Source organism: Apium graveolens, chromosome 9 (genome assembly GCF_009905375.1).
Source record: "Apium graveolens cultivar Ventura chromosome 9, ASM990537v1, whole genome shotgun sequence".
Taxonomy (NCBI): domain Eukaryota; kingdom Viridiplantae; phylum Streptophyta; class Magnoliopsida; order Apiales; family Apiaceae; genus Apium; species Apium graveolens.
Window position 1 is genome coordinate 217,912,399 of NC_133655.1, and position 21,342 is coordinate 217,933,740.

General features: G+C 34.0%; 2 protein-coding genes across 2 annotated transcripts; both read left to right on the plus strand.

Moving 5' to 3' along the window:
- The first annotated feature begins 12,566 nt into the window (after positions 1-12,566).
- Positions 12,567-18,800, plus strand: LOC141686710 (haloacid dehalogenase-like hydrolase domain-containing protein At2g33255). The gene is made up of 5 exons (XM_074491761.1): positions 12,567-12,970; positions 15,552-15,594; positions 16,586-16,646; positions 17,231-17,365; positions 18,419-18,800. Exons 1-5 carry the CDS (start codon positions 12,622-12,624, stop codon positions 18,581-18,583), a joined length of 753 nt encoding a protein of 250 aa, XP_074347862.1. The 5' UTR covers positions 12,567-12,621; the 3' UTR covers positions 18,584-18,800.
- A 221-nt stretch (positions 18,801-19,021) lies between these two features.
- On the plus strand, positions 19,022-19,447 carry LOC141685952 (protein DOWN-REGULATED IN DIF1 11-like). The gene has a single exon (XM_074491025.1). It carries the CDS (start codon positions 19,022-19,024, stop codon positions 19,445-19,447), a length of 426 nt encoding a protein of 141 aa, XP_074347126.1.
- Positions 19,448-21,342: the final 1,895 nt, after the last annotated feature.

Below are 21,342 nucleotides of genomic sequence, written 5' to 3' on the forward strand. Positions count from 1 at the left end.
TCAGAGGTTACTTGCTTCTTCTGAATATCAGAACTTACAATTTCTTGACTCTGAACAACTTGAGCCATGTCAGAGGTTGTTTTAAGAACTTTTCTTGAAGTCAGAGCAAGATCATCTTTTCCATCAGTAATTTCTTCTTCCTCAGGAGGTACATAAGGCTTGATAGGTTCACCAACCTTTTCTTTACCCTTGGATCTTGGATCTATCTGTGGTTGTGATCTAGCCAAAGTTTCTTCAGTATGTATCCTTTCTTTGATCACAATGCCTTTAGGTTTTGGAAGTAACTTTTTACTAGAAGCTTCAGATTTAGATGTGACTTTCTCTGATTTAAGTCTGGCTTCTTCTTCCTTTAAACTTTCCAAGTCCATCCCTGGATTTTCTTGAAGAAATAACTGTCTTGACATTTCCTCATCAAGATCTAGAAGTTCATCAGAACTTATCCTTTTACCAGCAGCAGAACTTATTCTTTTCCCAGTATCAGAACTTGTTCTGTGACTAGCTTGTCTTGATGTAAACCTTCTACCTTGACTATGACCACTACCCATTCCAGAGTTTCCTTGGTCATCTTTTCCATCATCCTTTCCTTGCAGTGTCTTGTTGGTTTTGCATTTGGACTTAATTACCTTCTCCCCCTTTTTGGCATCAGCAGGTAATAAAAGAGAGATAAGTAGTTCCACTGAGGTCTGGATTTCAGTAAGTTGTGATTGCTGAGAAGCTTGATTTGTCAGAATTTGATCAATCTGAGCTTGTTGCTTCTCTTGAGTTTTCTCAATATAAGCAACCCTGTCAATGGTAGGTTGGAAGAACTTTTTCTTATCAATTTTCCAAACTTGTTCCTGTTTGATAAAGTTCTCCTGAATCTTGTGTAGCTCTGCATGAGTGTTGGAATGAAGACCTTGTAGATGTTTAGTACTCAATGCAGTGACTCTAAGCTGGGTTTTAAAATCATCAGAATGTAACATTTCATCAGCTTTAGTCAAGTGCTCAGCAAGATGTAAAGCATTTGGAACACATGAAACTGAGTTTCATTCCTTAGTCCACTCCTGGCCTGCAGGAGTTTCACTCCAAGGTACTGGTGTATCCCTGATAACAAACTCCTTTACCAGTTCAGACTTAGGAAGAGTCAGTGGAGGAGTATGTCCTGAAGGACCTGCTTCATCAGCATCTACAGTTGTAGCAGCCTCACCAGTATCTCCAACATTTGCAGCATCAGAACTTAGAGAATCAGTATCTTCTGATAAGACAACAGTGTGAGTAGCAATGGAGGCTTCAGCATCCTCTAATTGCTGATCTGATACTAAGTTCTGATCAACAGCCATATCCTGATGCTCACCTAAAATCTGATCATCAGCATCTTGATGCAGAGAAGGTGTTAGTGATAACTCAGGAGTTTGAACAGCATCAGTAACAGGTGTTGTGGAAGGATTATTTGCTGTTGGAGCTTCTAAGAAAAGTATTTCAGGCACAACCAGGTTCTGAATATCAATTTCAGCACTTGTGCCTGGATCAACAAGAGACACAGAAGGTGAATTAGCCTTGTCAGATACAGGTTCCTGAGATGGAGTTGATGGAGAAGAAGTGACTGGAGCAAATTCCTTGTCTTGTGAGATCAGAGATTCCTGATCCCCTTCCTTAGCTGCTTCCTCCTCATCATCTGAAACTGGCCTTTGTGCCCTCTGTTTCTTGTACTTCCTTGTTGATTTGGATTCCTTGGGAGTTTCAGGAACCGTCATACGTCTAAGCCTCTTGAGAAGCCTAGAACCCCCAATTGCAGAATCCTTCTGAGAAGTTGCCTTCTCAGCTTCATTTACCACAGGTTCTGAAGAGGGAATCTGATCCTCAGAATCTGATTCATCTCTCAAAGTAATGCTTCTCCTCTTTTGAGGTGTTTGAAGAACAGTCTTTGTTCTCTTTGGCTTAGAGGATGTAGGCTTCACAGTAGGTGCTGAAGAAGAAGGTTGAGCAGTCTGTGAAGTGGAGAGATAGGATTTGAGATAAGTTCTGAGGGTAGGTTGAGTAGAATGAGAGGTAGGTACTGAGGTTGATGGATTTTGGTTATGGTGAGTTGGTTGAACATTTGAGTAAACAGATTTGTAAGTAGCAGGATCAACATTTACCAGAATCTGTTTCACAGACTGAGGAATCTGTAATTATCTCACCATTGATTTCTTTGTGTCAGCATTTATCAGGTCATTAAAGTACCTTTTTGCAACCTTAAAAGGTGGGGTTTGAGTGCTGACTAACTGGGGTTCAGCAGTACAATACGTATAAATAAGTTGACAGAATCTAGCAAAATAAACAACATCTCGATCCTCTGTCATCCTATCCCCAATAAAACCAATTATTCCAGTTGCAAAATCAAAATGAGTTTGATGGATAATAGCATACCCGATGTGCTGACTCAGAATTGGGATGGCATCAAAATTTGAACACTTGTTGCCAAAAGCCTTGGTGATGCAATCGAAGAAGAAACTCCATTCTCTTCTGATATTAGCCCGTTTCAACTGTCCAAGTTTCGTCAGACTCTTTTCATATCCCAAATCAGTCATTAACCCCCGAAGTTCTGATTCCTCTGGTATAGAGAAGGTACAATCTTCTGGAAGATGTAATGCTCTTCGTACTGTACCAGGAGTGACTACATAGGATGAATCACCCACTTGGAAGATAATACTGGGAGTTCCTCGTTTACCACCATCATCAAAAACTCCAGTCCTCCAGAACCGCAGAACTTGTTGACTTGAAAATAATTCAGGCTGAGTTAAGGCGTACCCAACCTCACTATGTGCAAGAAGATCTTGCACAAAGTGCAATTCAGATGGAGCTTCAGCATGATCAAGAATTGCAGCATAGTTGTTTGGAACAAACTTTGCTCCATCAATGATTAAATCCTTTGGTGCCATGTGAAAAAATATTGAGATTCAAGTATGCCTGTTAGGTGTTTGAGATAATGTCTGTATGAAAAACCAACGTGAGAAAGAATGAGAAATAGAGTAAAAGTAAGAAGAGAGATAAAGTATAAAGAAAATAAAAGATTAAAGAAATCTTCTCTCTGTTGTTTTTATACTCTGAAAAAAAATGTTACCGTTGGACACCTGTCAGACATGCAGTAATAACGGATAGTTACTGGGCTCGAGAAAACAGGAATGATTACTTACCCAGTTGCCTTGTTTCAAGGAAAAACCGTTCCATTTATCAAGAGACACAGTTTTAATTCAAAATTTAAACCGTTAGCACTGATTGAATTATTTTTCACTGCAACATTAATATTCTGAAAATGATTCATGTTAAAAATGACCGAGATAATTTCGATGAATAAGTGCTGACAGAGAATCAGAACTTAAATGAAGACAAAATTTAAATGGTCATCAGAATATCAAGCAGGATTTAACAACACAAGATAAAATAACTCACAGACAAAATCTTGAAGTAAAAACAGTTTTCATTAATATATCAAGTCAATACATATATGAAATAGAAATTACATCAATACAAGATTTTCCCTAAGCTTCTAATCCTAACGTCAACAGCTTTAGTCCTAGCTAAGAAGCCCGACAAAGCTGAGGATGAAGAAGAACAGGAAGAAGACGAGATTAAGTCATCTTCCTCTTTCTATCTTCGACGAACAAGATGGCGAGTCGTATGATTCGCTCTTGCTGACGGATAGCTTCCCGCCTTTCCTCCTCCAATCGCTCCAGATGGCGATGGTAGTCCATATAGAAGAATAGGAGGTGAGTTAGCACCTCCTGTGGGACAGAATCCCAGATCTCCTCAGGAATGGCTGTTACATGCCACTCCTGCTGCCAGTCGGCACAACTGAGCTCCATTGTGAAGGTTTGTGTGTTCAAAAACATGTTGTATCAAACCATTGTGTTTTTGACAGAAGAAGGAGGATAAGTGTGTGAGAAGAATGTGATGGAAAGACTGATGTGAAGTGGTTGTTTATATAGGCAAAAGAATGCCAAGAGACGCAAAGATATTTAATGCTGACAGGTAGAATTAATTCTACCTCGTCTCCCTAGACTTTGAAAAAGAATAACAGTCATTGGAAAGAGGAATCATGGTCTAGACCGCACAAGACACAAGAAACAGTGGACTGTTCAAGTACAAAACCATTAATCCTAATCATAGTGACTATTAATTTTCCACTTCAACATATGCGAGTACAAACTGAGACTGTTATTAAATTTCATTCAAAGATAAGCCAAGTAAAGGATTAGAATGAGAAATCAGAACTTAGACCTAGACCAGAACTTAACAGTCATCAGAACATAATTTCTTAACTCAAAAAAGGAATGCTCATCTTAGTAAATCCTCATACAAGTTCTTAGTTATGAACGTCAGAACTGAATCATCAGAACGTGTAACTAGAACTTGTCCTCAGAATTTGTGCAAAAATGACACAATGACTGTTTATCTACAATAACATAGACCACCACAGAAATTTTCATCATTCAGATGGAGTGATTAGTGTGTGCATTAAGCTAAATAACAGACAAAGAGTAAAGTCTGATTCACTTCAGTACATCTTAGAAATAAGGCATAACTAAAATTTTGCTAAAGAGCTGTCATTATCCTGAAACCTACTGATGAATGAGTTCATGCTTGAGGCCACCTCAACTGTTTTGTGCTAATTTTATGCATCTTTTGAAATTCTATTTTACAGTGGCTTCTCAGTGTAAGTGAGTCACGACTGTTTATCAGAATTTATGCTATTATCAGAGTATTTCTCCAGTAATCATAGAGTGTGAAAAGTCACCAAGAAAATATTTTGCTTTTCTAATACATATTTACTTAATACCAGCAATGCACTTGGGTCGTCCCTTTCACATTTTTACTCTAGATCTCAAAGGAGTACCTGATTTTATTCTTTAATCTTTTTGCTTTTTCTTTTGATAAGAGAGGTCTATCAGCACTTAGTGCACTCAGCAGTTTTACTAGTATCAGAACTTAACAGATGAGTAGCATTATTCTAATTTGTGACTTAGTAATAAGATATACAAAGTAAACTTAACTAAGCTCAATTATCAGAATTTGCTAGTGTCATAAGATTTCCACTGAAATAATTACTTCTTCCATGGAATCATTTGTTTATTGAAGACTACTAGGTCAGTATCTAGCACAGTTATCCTCATAGGATTGAATAGGTACTAGAACAAACATATCACTTATCAGAGTTTAGAAACATATATCAGACAACAGTCAGTACTTAAAGACATTTATCAATTAAGCACAGAATACACAATGAGATTAATTCTGTAAATACTGAGCATAAAGTCTGATAACACAGAACAAGTCTAAGCAGATTTAAAGAAAGAACCTGAAACCATTCCAAGTTCATTTACCAATCTTGTAAAAGTAGCTTCACATAATGGTTTTGTGAAGATATCTGCCAACTGTTGATCTGTGGGAACAAAATGCAATTCCACTTTACCTTCATCCACATGTTCCCTGATGAAGTGGTACCTGATGCTGATGTGCTTTGTCATTGAGTGTTGAACTGGATTACCTGTCATAGAAATAGCACTTTGATTATCACAGTAAATAGGGATTTTGAAATATGTTAACCCATAATCCAGTAACTGATTCTTCATCCAAAGAATCTGTGCACAGCAGCTTTCTGCAGCAATATACTCTGCTTCTGCAGTTGATGTGGAAATTGACTTTTGTTTCTTGCTGTACCAAGAAACCAATCTGCCTCCAAGAAATTGGCAGCTTCCACTTGTGCTTTTCCTGTCAATTTTGCAACCTGCAAAATCTGCATCTGAGTAACCTATTAGTTTAAAATCTGTTTCTCTAGGATACCATAATCCCAGAGCAGCTGTTCCTTTAAGATACTTAAAGATTCTTTTTACAGCTGTTAAGTGAGGTTCTCTTGGTTCTGCTTGAAATCTTGCACAAAGACAGGTAGCATACATGATATCAGGTCTACTAGCAGTTAGATAGAGTAGAGAGCCAATCATACCTCTATAGTCAGTAATATCTACTGATTTACCGGTATCCTTATCCAGTTTTGTTGCAGTGGCCATTGGAGTGGATGCACTTGAACAATCTTGCATTCCAAATTTCTTTAGCAAGTTTCTGGTGTACTTGGTTTGACAAATAAAAGTGCCTTCCTCATTCTGCTTGACTTGAAGGCCCAGAAAATAGCTAAGTTCCCCCATCATACTCATCTGATATCTTGACTGCATTAGTTTGGCAAACTTCTTGCAAAGTTTGTCATTTGTAGATCCAAAAATGATATCATCAACATAAATCTGGACCAGAAGTAAGTCCTTTCCATGGTTGAGGTAGAACAGTGTTTTGTCTATTGTTCCTCTGTTGAATCCACTTTCCAGAAGAAACTGAGCTAAAGTCTCATACCATGCTCTAGGAGCTTGCTTAAGTCCATAAAGTGCTTTATCAAGCCTGTAGACATAATCTGAATGTTTGGTATCTACAAAACCTGGAGGTTGTTCAACATATACCTCTTCCTCCAATTCTCCATTGAGAAAAACACTTTTCACATCCATTTGAAAGACAGTAAACTTTTTGTGAGCAGCATAAGCCAAAAATATCCTTATGGCTTCTAACCTAGCAACTGGTGCAAATGTTTCATCATAATCAATTCCCTCCTGTTGAGAATATCCTTTTGCAACCAGCCTTGCCTTATTCCTTGTAATTATGCCATCACTGTCACTTTTGTTTCTGAATACCCACTTTGTACCAACAACAGATCTATTCTTTGGTCTTGGCACTAGGGTCCAGACTTTGTTTCTTTCAAATTCATTCAACTCTTCCTGCATTGCTTGCACCCAATCAGCATCTTGAAGAGCTTCTTCTACTTTCTTTGGCTCAGTCTGAGAGAGAAAAGAATTGTATAGACACTCATTTGAAGTACCTGTTCTACTTCTGACACCTGCATCAGGATTTCCAATTATCAAATCAGGTGTATGTGATTTTGTCCACTTCCTTGCAGATGGAATGTTTTCTCTAGAACTGGATGCTCCCCCATGATCCATGCTATCTTCATTTTCATTTTCTGATGCTCCCCCTGAAACTATGCTCTCTGAGTTGGATTCTTCAGTATTTAAATTTTCAGCACTATCAGAACTTGGCTTATCAGAACTTGACGAATCAGAACTTGAAGAGCCAGATGCATGTTCTGATGTTTCTTGAGATGTGGTAGGATCTTGAGTATGCTCCCCCTACATAGGTGCATCTTCCTTTAACGTAGTCACCACAGTTTCAATAACATCAGAGTTTAATCCGTCAGAGTTTGTAGTATCAGGACTTAGACTGTCAGGTTTTTCAGTATCAGAATATGAGTCTTCATTTTCAAATCTCAGCTGATCATGGTCAACGAAATCTTTAAGACCAGTGATCTTCTTGTCATCAAAAGAGACATTGATAGATTCCATGACCACTTTTGTTCTCAAATTATAGACTCTGAAGGCTTTTGTGGAAAGTGGATATCCAACAAAGATTCCTTCATCAGCTTTTAGATCAAACTTTGATAGCTGTTCAGGATGAGTCTTGAGAACAAAATACTTGCATCCAAATACATGAAAATATTTCAGATTTGGATTCTTTTTCTTCACCATTTCATATGGTGTTTTTCCATGCTTGTTAATGAGTGTTGCATTTTGAGTAAAACAAGCAGTCTGCACAGCTTCAGCCCAGAAATAGGTTGGAAGCTTTGCTTCTTCAAGCATTGTACGTGCAGCTTCAATGAGAGTTCTATTCTTCCTTTCAACAACTCCATTTTGCTGTGGAGTTCCAGGAGCAGAAAATTCCTGCTTTATTCCATGGCTTTTACAGAACTCTTCCATTATCAAATTCTTGAACTCAGTACCATTATCACTCCTTAAAATTTTCACAGAATCTTTGACCATTTTATCCAACTGTTTGACATGATCAATCAAGATAGATGCAGTTTCACTTTTTGTGTGCAAGAAATACACCCATGTGTATCTGGTGAACTCATCCACTATGACCAACGCATACTTCTTCTTTGCAATAGACATGACATTTACTGGACCAAATAGATCAACATGTATAAGATGATAAGGCTCAAGAATTGATGATTCAGTCTTGCTCTTGAATGAAGATTTTCTTTGTTTGGCTTTCTGACATGAATCACAAAGACCATCAGGAGCAAATACTGTGTTTGGCAATCCTCTCACAAGATCTTTCTTGACCAGTTCATTTATATTGTTGAAATTTAAATGAGAGAGTTTCTTATGCCAATTCCAGCTTTCTTCAATTGATGCTCTACTTAACAGACAGATTGCAGAGCCATCAGTACTTGTTGAAAGCTTAGCTTCATAAATGTTACCACGTCTATATCCTTTCAGAACAACTTTGCCTTTAGATTTACTCACAATTTCACAGTGTTCTTCAAAGAAATCAACATGATAACCTCTGTCACAGATTTGACTTATACTCAGAAGGTTGTGTTTAAGTCCTGAGACCAGAGCTACTTCTTTAATGATGACATTCCCAAGATTGATATTGCCATATCCCAATGTTTTTCCAATGTTGCCATCTCCATAAGAAACACTTGGGCCAGCTTTCTCCACAAAGTCTGATAGCAGGGCCTTATTTCCAGTCATATGACCTGAACATCCACTGTCCAGAACTAGAATATTTTTCCTGTTGCCCTACAATCATAAAGACCACTAATTATTAGTTTTAAGGACCCAGACTTGCTTGGATCCTTTGGTCTTATTAAGTTTGTTAACATTTTTCTTATCAGAATTTACATTATCAGACTTTGAATCAGAATTTATACTAGAAGGAACAATGGAAACTTTCTTCAAAGAAGGTTTTATTTGATAATAATCATAGTACAGACTATGATATTCCTTACAAGTATAAATGGAATGCCATAAACTACCACAATGAAAACAAGGATTTTGTGGTTTTTATCTAACTGACTGACTCTTAACTCCTGATTTCGAAGGTAAGGAGTTAATATTCTTATTTTTCCTACAAAAAGAAGCCAGATGGTTAGAACTTCCACAGTTATGACATGTTTTCCTAGGTGCATCAGGAACAGGTTTATAATCATTGCTTTTATTCACACCTTCCTTTCCATTCCTATTTTTCCTAGGTGATTTTACCTTGTTTGCATTCTTGACATCTTTCAGCTTATGCTTAAGCTGCTTCTTTGTCATTAAGCCTATGTTTACTTCAGCTGTCTTTTCCTGTTTTAGTTTGTCAGAAGTTAATTCCTCTTTAACTTCTGATTTCTCATTATCAGACTTTACAGTTACAAACTTAACAGGTTTTAACTTTGGCTTTTGCTTAACAACATGCTTAATTTCTTCAGTTCCTTTATCATTCTTATTTTCTCCATAACCTAAGCCCTCTTTCCAATTTTCACTACTTAGCAAATTTTGAGTTGTTCTGCCAGAGTTAGTCTAAGTCCTGATTATCTCTCTTTCCTTTTCTAACTCAGTTTTTAGAGATTCATTCATTTTTAGCACTTCATCCCTAACATAAAAAGCATCATCTCTATCCTTCTGAGTTTGATGGAATATGACTAACTCTTTTTCTAAGAAATCATTTCTTTTCTTATATGCAAGATTTTCAGAAGTTAATCTTTCACATGTTAAAGTTTGATCTCTATAGCTAACAAACATGGTTTTAAGATATCTTCTCAACTCATTAATATCATCAGTATGAAAAGCATAAGTAGTCTGAGGTACCTTTGTTTCAGCAGCTTCAGAACTGCTCTCAGCACTTTCTTTATCAGCATTTGCCATTAATGCATAGTTCTCCTCACTTTCAGAGTCTGAGGTGTCTGTCCAGCTTTTCTGCTTTGTGACAAGAGCCTTGCCTTTGTCACCATTTACCTTCTTGCAGTCAGGAGATATGTGGCATTTCTCACCACAGTTATAGCATTTAACATTGGTGTAATTTCCTTTGTCAGACTTTCCTCCTCTTCCTTCAGATCTTCTGAAATTCTTCTTATCAGAACTTATGCTTTTCCTGGGAAACTTCTTTCCCTTCCTGAACTTCCTGTATGCAATCTTTGTGATTCCTTTCACCATAAGAGCACACAGTTTCATCATCTCCTCATCAGCATCAGTCTCAGGCAAGCTTTCAGAATCTGAGTCATCATCACTCTCAGAACTTGATGACTCAGTATCAGACTTTATGAAAAGAGCTTTACCCTTATCTTTCTTTGAGGAAGCTGCTTTGGGGAATTCTTCTTCAGCCTTAAGAGCAACTGTCCTTGACTTTCCTCCTTTCCTCTTGCTTCTTTGTTCCATCTCCAGCTCGTGTGTCTTGAGCATTCCATAGATTTCGTCAAGAGTTGTTTCATCAAGATTGTAGTTGTCTCTTATTGTCGTTGCCTTCAAATCCCAGCATTCAGGAAGAGCTAACAGGAACTTAAGGTTTGAATCTTCAAGATCATACTCTTTATCAACCAATAATAAATCATTCAAAAGTTTGACAAATCTATCATATAAATCATTCAATGACTCATTAGTCTTTGAGTCAAAGTGTTCATACTCTTGAGTGAGTATTGTCTTCCTGTTCTTCTTAATTGTGTCAGTTCCATGACATCTTGTTTCCAGAGCATCCCATATCTCCTTAGCAGTCTTGCAGTTGATTGTCCTGTTTGACATTACATTATCAATGGCACTATGCAGTAAGTGTCGTACCTTAGCATCCTTAGCAATTGATGTTATGTCCTCAGCAGTATAATCACTCTTCTCCTTTGGTACGGTCGTTGCTGCTTCACCTGCAACTGCAACAGTGAGTTTGGTTGGTTTGTGAGGACCTTCCTTGATTCTATCCAGGTATTCTGGATCTGTTGCTTCCAGGAACATGGTCATCCTTACCTTCCATATGGGATATTCAGATGGTCTCAGTATGGGGACTCTGATGGTCTCATACCGACTCTGAATTTGTGTCTTTGGTGGTTCCTCAGTTGTGGTAGGCTTAGTTGGAGTTTCTGTGTCCGACATGATTGTGTTTGGATCTTTAACTGTATGTAAGTTAACAGATAGGCTCTGATACCAATTGTTAGGTCACACACACACTGTAGAGGGGGTGAATACAGTGTATAGTACACTCAAATCGAACAGAAAACAAACTTTATTGAAACAATAAACTCTGTTACAATATGGAACTGTTACCTCTCAGTGATGAACAAATATCACGAGAGTTGCTAGGGTTATAAAGAATAATAACTTCAATAATGATAACTCTTATAGTGTAAACCCTATGCCTGTGTTTATATACTACACAGTTACAAGATAATCGCTAATTGATATGGAATATAATTCTGCTTCCTAAAATATATCAATCAGATATCTTCTATTCCAAGTATTCCATTCTTCACGGAATTCCTTCTTCATGCATATCTCTTCTTATGTTTTATCTCTATCTTCTTTCCTTTAATCAGCTACTGTCCTTATCTGATTGTCCTTCAGCACTTAAGTTCTGATATCTATCTTCTGATGATTATCTCCTGATAATATAAGTACTGATACCCTTAAGTCCTGACTTCCAGTATAAGTACTGATCAACAGTTAAGTACTGATCTATCCTGTTCACACAAGATCTGAAAGCTAAACATAAGACATATTAGCCATGACATTATCAAATATATCTAACATATCTTAACCTGATTCACATTATATATCAACTAAATCTTAATAATTATATTTAGTTTGTTTAAAGTAATTTTAGCCCGAAGTAATAAATTCGAATAATGTAGAAGTCGATATGAATTAAAGCATAAATTGGTAGAAGAAGTTGAATTTAATATAAATTATAATGATATAGAGTTCGATATAAAATTGAATTGAAATTGGTAATGTAATATAATAAGAAATTATAATGATATAGAGTTCGATATAAAATTGAATTGAAATTGGTAATGTAATATAATAAGTTGACTTCAATATCAATTAGAATTAAAATTGATCCACCCAATAATTAGAATTAGAATAATTAAGTGAGGGTAATTAAGTAATTTTAGCAAGTACCGACCGACCGACTTCAAACTTTTAATGTTTCGTCTATTATAATATAGTATAGATATGTTTTATAATAATTTGAGACTTGACTAAAAATAAATAATATAATATAATATGTTGTTCACGGGACTCGAGCCCTGAACCTGTAGAAATTGTTAAAATAAAGAATATAAAAGTTTAAATATAATAAGTTGTTGACGGGGTTCGAACCCTTAATCCATGAGAGCAGTTCAACTATTAATATAATAATATTTTATTATTACATCCAACGGTTCTCATTCTCACTTTAGATCTGGTTGTTATTTGTCGTACCAAACAACTGTACCGAGCAACCGAGGGTATTCTGCTTATAATAGTATAGTATAGATTATTGTTGGGGAGGATTTGAGGTAATCTGTTTGAAATTTGGATTTTTGAATAAGAGTTGGAGATGCTTTACTCTTAAAAATGTTATAATATTATTTATGAATACTATAATTTTATTTAAAATAATATAAAATTTTCAAATCTTAATATTTTGAGTTGAAAATAGTCTTTTGAACATGAATATCACATTTACTCCTTACAATTTTGGTAAGATTCAAATTATAACCATGTGACGAAAATTGAAAATACCCTACCAAACTTCCAGCCAAACAACAAATCAATGCCACTTCTTTTCATCACAAGAGCTCCTCTCTTCCGCACTCCTCACACAAGGTCATTTTCGTCAATACAAAAAATGGGTAGCACCGTAGTGAACTCCGTCACTCCTCGTCTAAGAGGCGTGGTGTTCGACATGGACGGAACCCTAACGGTTCCCGTCATCGATTTCCAAGCCATGTACAAACAAGTTTTAGGACAAGACATGTACGAATCTATTAAACTGAAAAGTCCTTCGGGAATCGATATATTACATCATTTTGAAACATGGGATGCTGATAAGCAGCAGAGAGCTTATCAAATTATTGCTGATTTTGAGCGCCTGGGTCTTGAACGCCTTCAAATCATGCCTGGTTAGCTTCTTTCTTTTTTATAGTCAAGCACACTCGCACATCCGTCTCGTCTTTAATAAAGTTTGAAACCCTAGAGATCTCGTAAAGGGAGGACCAACAGGCCATTTTTATAAAGTCAAACTAAAGATAATTCGTAATTTGACACTTTATAAGATTTAATTAAATGTAGGCAGGAAAAAAGCTTTAGAATAAATTGCGATAAGTGTATGCATTTACCTCTCTTTTTTAACTTATATACTTGTAGTTGTGTTGTATATTGTTATTTAGGAATTGTACATTGTAGTTGTTTTGTAAAGTCGAAATAGTTCTTATATGCATTTTAATTGTATATTGTGTTCCGGATATTTCTTCAATGTGGTGTTTGGAAGCTATTTGGGAAGCAGAATAAAGAGCTAAATGCTCATTTACGTAATGTGGAATAGTGTAATTTTAGTTTGATGCAAGGAATGACTGTATGAACTAACTATATTCTTTAGGAAAAACAGAGGAGTTTGTGATTTAAGGATTACTATCATTTACTGTAGTAATTTTTCTGTAGCCTGCGATTTTTTCTTGGTTAGAAATGGAACGAAATTACTTTAGGAATCGTGTGTCATTTCTGTGTGTGCAACATTGGGCAGTGGAACTATGTGGGTATATCGGTATAGATTAATACAGACATTATGAATCAATTTTGACTAATGGCTAAAGATATGGCTTTTGAATGACCTGTAATTTGTTATTCTGTTCTCAGCAATTCTATGTGCAGATAAGTATGCACTGATCGTGCTGAAAACAATTTAATGGGTTTTATATATCTTAATAGAAAGAGGCTTTATTTACCACTAGTACTTGTTTGACCCGGATTCCCCGGGATTGTAAATTAATACTAAAAAAATTATAATTTATAGTTAGCCAATTATTTTAATTAAATGTTATATATTAATCATTAGTTTACGGAGTACTATATATTTTCCACTCATTTGAAATATTGCAAAACAAATTACATATACTATAGTGAACAAAATACTACTTTCACTTTAAAATTCATTGTCAAAAGATTATAGTAAAATTATTGATGTAATATTTATACTATTTATTTTATTGACAGTTAGTAGAAATAAATAAATATATTTGTTAATCTTAAATAAATAAAGAATAAAATATTCAGAGTCAAATTAATAATTTATTAAAATAGTTTTATATTAATTTGGCTGAAATAAGATTTAAATTACAAAGATATTAGAGTTGTCCTTGAAATTTGGATCTATTATAAATTGTACCAATATTAAAAATATTAGATTATATTGAGATTTATTTAGCTAGTTTGTAGAGAATTATAGTATTTAGTCACCAAAAATTATTTAAATTTTAGCCATATTTTTTAAAACGTTAAAAGTAGTTATGATTTCAAGATGGTATTAAAAAATATAGATTATTCGTTATTCTTAATTTTATAAATGATGAATTTAGAATATATCATTGTAGTTTTGTATTTGTGTCATTTGTTTAGTTTGTATTTATGCTATAATTTAACTTTTTCTTTTATGGTTTGGTTTGTGTCCTTTTTAAGAGCTATAATGTGATAATTAGGGCATGGTTATGATGTGATAATTAAAAGAGGATTAGATCTATAGATATAAATGTATTCGAGTTGATTCATCACAAATGTACATTTTTTAGGCATACAAAGTTTAAAAAATACTACGCTGTATTTGTTATTAATATACTTCAAATGATTTTAGAGTTTTATATTTTGAATTTTTAAATTTTGTAGGTCCAAAATTTTTAAAAATTAAGGTTGAATATTTGTTATTAAAGCATTTTAAATGATTTTTGGGTTTCACTTTTTGATTTTTTAAATTTTGCAGGTTAATTTACACTTTAATATAAAATATTATGGTTAAATTTAGTAAAGTAAGAATTTGCAAAGTTATTGTAATTTTTATACAATTAATTGCAATTATATTTAATATATTTTGATAAAAAAATTCTCCATTTATTAAAAGTGAAAACCGTACTTATTTTGAAATATAAAGTCTTTTATTTTGTACATACTTATATTATATATCTGTTTGGAAATGTAAAACATATAAAAGAATCTAACTGATACATAATGATACATGTTGTAATTTTAAGGTCGTGACAATTCACATAAGGTGTCTAAGGTTAAGTGTTGTAATTTTATAGGTCGTGACATTTCACACATGAGGAAAATAGGATGAGGGGAAAATATAGTTGTCTAGGGTTAAGTGTTGTAATTTGTAGGTAGTGACATTTCAATGACATAGGGTTGTAGCTGATTTATTTTAAGTGTTTGTAATTTGTAGATCGTAACATTTCACATAAAGTGATGCCTCTTTAAACTTATGATGTCATGAATAGGCATCAAGATTATCTATACTATAGATTAGATTAAGCCAGAATAGCTGCACTTCAGAGATCTCTACTTGTCCATCAAAAATTTTAAAACAGGCCATTATATAATGGCAAATATAATAAATGTCTTAATTCTATAACTAAGACAGTTTCAGAGTTTTTCTTTAGATGCCGTTTTAGACTATTAAAGAATTAACTCTTTTACAGTTTGATTTGGATCCAGGTGCATCAGAACTTTGTGGATTTCTTGACTCACGAAAAATCAGGTAAACTTATCCTCAAAAACTCTTAGTTCCCAAGCATACGTTTTATAAAATAGTTCACCTAGATCTCATCTCCTATATAAACCCCTTGTTGACTGTATGTTGAACCCCCCAGATTCTCATTATACCTTGTCATAATACTGATAAGTTGTTGCTCGTCATCCGGTTTTATAAAATTTTGACTTAAAATTAAAAGAAACGTCAGTACACCTATTGTTTTTACATATATAAACTTTGACAAAGCCTCTGGAGATGGATGTGATAGAGCCCAATTGTCTGCGAGTAGTTAACACTTAACAATGAGCTCCAAAACTGGAGGCAAGTTACTGCTAAACTGGCTTCAAAATTATTGAAGTATCACAATAATTTGCTTTATTAATTCCCATCTCTCTATTTTCGGATTGCTGATCTGAATTGCTGAAATTTTATTGGCTTACCCTTTTGTAGGCATTTGGAAAATTGAATGGCTGGTTTTCTTCCATAGTAACTGAAATTTCTCACATATAATCTCTATAAGGAAAATCTTTTAACTAGCTAGCTAGCTACTTTCAGACAATTTTGTCAGTTAATAGTGTCTTTCAGGGTGATCACCGTTTATATTGAATCGTGCTAAGAATTTTAAGATGATTGGATGTAATGTCTTGAGTATGATAAGTGTTTACACTTTACCGACTTAACATGGGTAATAAGCTGATGTGACTAGTTTCATATTGTTTACGTTGAATCCTTATGAAATGTTTTTCTTGGTTGGTGGTTGCGAAGTTTCACATTAAAGTGATTGATTCATTTGATTATTTTTTTATTGGTTGGAGTCCTGGCATACCTAATATTGTCAGAACTTCTATTAATGTCTCATATGTTTATGTCATTAGTCTCTTGTTGCTTGTATCTTTCAAGTTTTTGAACTTATTTAATATTAATATTTCAGATGACAAATCATCTTCTTTTTGTAAAATCGACAAGTAATTTTAACATGTTTTATATTTTTTCTCAGAAGGGGATTAATTACTCGCAATGTGAAATCAGCAGTTGATTTGTTTCACCAACGATTTGGGGTAAATTTTAGAATTTGATGTTTTATTACTCAAAAAATTAATCCAATCTATCATCTGCTTTTCTTACATAGGTAGGTTTTGTATTGATATGCTTGTTTCATGCTGTTTCTTTTTGTTCTGTAACTTGCATCTATTTGTACAAAAAGTTGTTCCTCAGAAAATACCACTTTTCATTTTGGTACTACTCTTACTCTGGTTTTGATTTCGGCTGCTGTATTAACGCTTATTGTGTGTCAGATTTGATTTTAGAATATTACATTTTGACCATACGAAAGACCAAGTGAAATTAACGTAGGATGCACAATTAAGAGAGAAGAAAATGAGGAGAAAGGAAAAAAAGAGAAGAATAAGATATCGCCTCAGTATTTATTATAGACCTCAATATAATAGGTTTATACAATAAACCATCTATAATTTCAAATTTATGTACAAAATAATGTTTGATTGGAGTAATATGTCTAATTCTTGCGATGAAATCTTATCCGGTATACTTGTTTGATTAAATAATGACACATTAGATTTGTCTCAACGTCATAAATATGTAATATCTGAAGTCTAAATTTAACTTGTTCGTTATCATGCAGATTCTTTTCTCTCCAGCACTGAGCAGGGAATTCCGTCCATACAAACCGGACCCAGGTCCGCTGCTGCATATCTGCTCAGCTTGGGAGATGGAACCTAGTGAAGTAATAATGATTGGTGATAGCCTTAAAGATGACGTGAGTCCTTAATTTAATACTAGTTTCTTAATTTACTTGGTTTGCATTGTAAATATCAACAACAATGATCCGACTTCTGATTTTTCAGGAGGTCAGCTTAGCATTACACGACAAACTTTTTCACTTAACATTTACACCTTGGCCAAAAGTGTGAAATGCATATTAATTATCTGTATAAATTTAGACCCATTATGTTATATATACTAAAAATTGAGAAGGGTTGATTAACTTCCAGACTTGTGTGTGGAATGGAATGATACTTACACAAAAACTTAAAGTGGTATGAATGTACGAACGATATTTTGTATGTAAACCAAGCCAATCCCATAATTTTCTTGACCAGTTATATGTTGAAGCCGCTTTATAAATGTACACCATAAGTTTATACAAGGAAAAGCCATAAAGGCAATCATAAATTCATATCCTTTATAATTTTCCTTCCTCCAGAAATAGGGAGAGAGAGAGAGATGTAAGAAGATATAACATGCACAAAAGCAAAATGTGGTCCAAGACTCTAAGTTCAATGACGTATGCTTGTAAATAGCTTTAGCTAATAAATTCGTCTAACAAAAATTTGATTAGTATATAGCATAGGATAAAGGATTATTTATCGTAAGATGATTGATCTTAGTTGAATGATTGTTAACAAAATTGAAGGGGACAGAAGGATGTAAGAGGGAAGATTAAAATAATATATTCTGAGGTTTGTGAAGGAATGAGTAGGATGGAGCATTCATTATCAAATGTGATTTAAATTGGTAGGAATGGTAAGTGTAAAGGTACGAATTTCATTTTATGTCCTCTCAATTTGTGCCCTTAAAATGAACAGAGCATTAGTTTGAGAATATGTAGTTTAGATAGACACTTTTTACCTTTTTAACTGTCTTTATGTGGCAGCATGGCAGCTTATATCAGTATGGTAGTTATGACTCCCTTTTCAAATACATTCTAGCATGTTTTATCTTCATAGTTTGTAAGACACTTGGATCGGTTATAGTCCACTAATTGCTCGTATCGGAAAGTTTTTTCATTATAGCAACTTCATCATTGCAGGTGGCTTGTGGGAAACGAGCAGGAGCATTTACATGTTTACTTGATGAAACTGGAAGATATGCTGCTCCCGAATATGCAACTGTGGAGCATAAACCAGATTACACAGTTTCTTCTCTCGCCGAAGTTATTTCACTGTTGGAGACAAAATTTGACTTGGCACCATGACAAGGCCACATCCTTGATACTGAAATAAGAAACTCAGTAAAAAAGGGCAGGAATTGTGCCTTGTTCATATGTGACTATAAGTTCCATTTTTTGTCAAGAAATTTGAGTCAGAGTATCCAACCTTATTATATTCTTGATAAAAGAAATTGTAATATGTATTGCATATTCCCCTGTATAATAATTCATATAAAGAGCCAAGGTGTCCAATTAGCCTTCATTTCTGACCATTGATATACTATTAGAGAAGACTACATTTTCTCATCTCTTACATTTACGTTTGCAACATTAAATTGTTACATTAACAGCAAAACCATAAATGCACTAAATGAAGCGAAACGAAAACAACCATGCATACTTTGCCACATTAGAAATACCCCCTGCTCTCAACACAATGTTCATATCAAAACACATTCTAAAAAGTGACAACAGATTATCAATATGGCAGCACAATCTGCAAAAATTTCACTTATGGTTATTATCTTCTCATTTAGTTTCATAATCTTTGCTCCCTCCAGGCTCGTCTTCTCGTATGAAAACAGAGTACTTTCAACATCCCCTACTCCATCGCCATCTTCTGATAAATTATTGTTAGAACTGAAGAAGTTTGTGGCAAAATGCGTAGGAAATTTGTCGAAGAATTGTGGTGAGGAAATAAGGAATGATTTGCTTGAAATTGAAAACATGTCAGCTTATTGCTGCAAACAACTAGTTCAGATGGGAAAGATTTGTCACATGGGAATGGTGGGATTAGCTGCTACCACCTCAGTTAACAAGGAAGAATCATCCACTATTAGTTCAAATAGTGCACGGGTTTATAATAAATGTGAAAGGATCATCAATATCATAGCATCATCTCCTCACTAGTTTTGATATGAGTGCTGCATCAAGAAATGAAATACAAAGTATTTCTGCGGCTTTCAATAAAGATGTTTGTAAGATCCATCTGATATGGGAAATAATAAAGACCGAACCCGGGGGTCTGAATTTTCTACATAAAATTTTTGGTTTGTTTTCATCTTTTGTCACACTTCCTGAAATCCTGCATTCTTGTTATCATATATAGCATGAATGTTCTTATCACAAGAACACGATGCACACTTCATAAACTGTTTTCCGGTGCGTGTTCAAGACCACACGTTAAGAATATGTACTTGACGAGTTGTCAAAATTTTATTGATAGAGATTTTTGTACATGTATGGGTTCATCATTATTAATAAGTTATTTATCAATAAAATTTTGATAACTCATTAAATACGAATTCTTAACATATTCGGATACATTAAATTGACAAATTTTGATTAGTGTGATTATTTTTAATACATGAAATTCATCATTATTAAAAAATATAAGTCAATTAAAACAAGTTAAATTTATAAGATTTTGTACTTGTTGTGTACCTGGCCCACCATAAAAAAATGGTTCAGATAATTTGTAGGTTTGAAATCTTTAAAGATTAAATTTTGTGTTTTACACATACACACCCTACATTTTTTTGTGTTGCCACCTCCGGTGATTATTGGAACTAGGAAGAAGTTCTTGGAGCATCCAATTAATGAGGTCGACAGCTAATGCGGACATGCCCTGCGCCCCCAAATGAAGGGTCTCAAAATTTTAAATTTGAGTTGTTATTAGTACTGGGGTCGAGGTCGAGCAACTCAATTTTTGCTAGCTTGGACCTAAATTCTCCATAGCAAATTCAGAGACGAGGAGAGTCGTCATGGATCTGCACAAAGCATCAGAAGAGTTTGTAGATTAGTGGTGAGAGAAACTGTTAGATAGTAGATGTAATTGAAGTATAATTCACTTATTCACTTATAACTACTTAGTATTAACTCTAACTTTGTTGATATAAGTTGAATGTTAATAATTGACTTACTTTTTCTCAACTTATTTTGATTTTTTGCGTTTCTATTAACTTTAATTTTAAAAAATATTTTTTTAAATGTTAATCTAACTAAAATTTATGAAATAATATTATTATATTTAAAAATGATTTATTTTGATTTATTTAAATAAAAAATTGACTTATAACTGAAATTATCCAAATACTTATATAATTTATAAATATTTTTTTACTTATCAACTATAAGTTATTTATTCATTTAAATTCATAAGTTACTTATTTTAAAATTTCCGAAACATACACTAAAGTTTTGCATCCAAGTCCAATTTTGTTGAACTTTGGAGTGGAATTTACTGCCAAACATCTTTTGACCGACCAGAAAAATGTTACATTGGTTAAGCTTCTAGTTCATTTCAGGAGAGGGAAGGTGAATATTTACTTCTAAATCTCTTGCACAACTAAGGGCACCTTTGTCACCGTTCCCCCACTCTTCTTTTCTTGTTCTTACCTTTCTTCATTAGTATCGCCTCCAAGGGTCATGTATACTGTTTGGTTAAATTTACGATAACTGGTATAATTCATATGGAAAAAATGATTTTTTTTAAAAAATTATTTTTCAGAGGAAAGCAGAGTTTTTCTGAACATTCCTTGTTGAAAATGATTATAGCTTCTTGTGTTTTCCATAACATCTTGTTGAAAGTTTTTTTATCGAAGATACGTGTAACGTTTTCTTTTAACTTTTTAATAAAACTGGAGATTTGTGTTTGACGACCACTAAATAAGTGACTTATTATAAATCGAATTTACAATTTATAACGACGTATTTTTTCTCAATTTATTTTGATTTTTCACTTTTGTTCTAATTTTAGTTTTTAAATTTATGTTTTTAAATGTTAAATTAATTTAAAAGTCATT

Bases quoted from the DNA above. Each gene is read 5' to 3' on its own strand.
- LOC141686710 (XM_074491761.1), top strand. From the start codon at position 12,622: ATGCCACTTCTTTTCATCACAAGAGCTCCTCTCTTCCGCACTCCTCAC. The intron at 12,971-15,551 runs GTTAGCTTCTTT...ATTTGGATCCAG, and splicing joins ACGCCTTCAAATCATGCCTG to GTGCATCAGAACTTTGTGGA. The intron at 16,647-17,230 runs GTAAATTTTAGA...GTTATCATGCAG, and splicing joins TGTTTCACCAACGATTTGGG to ATTCTTTTCTCTCCAGCACT.
- LOC141685952 (XM_074491025.1), top strand. From the start codon at position 19,022: ATGGCAGCACAATCTGCAAAAATTTCACTTATGGTTATTATCTTCTCA.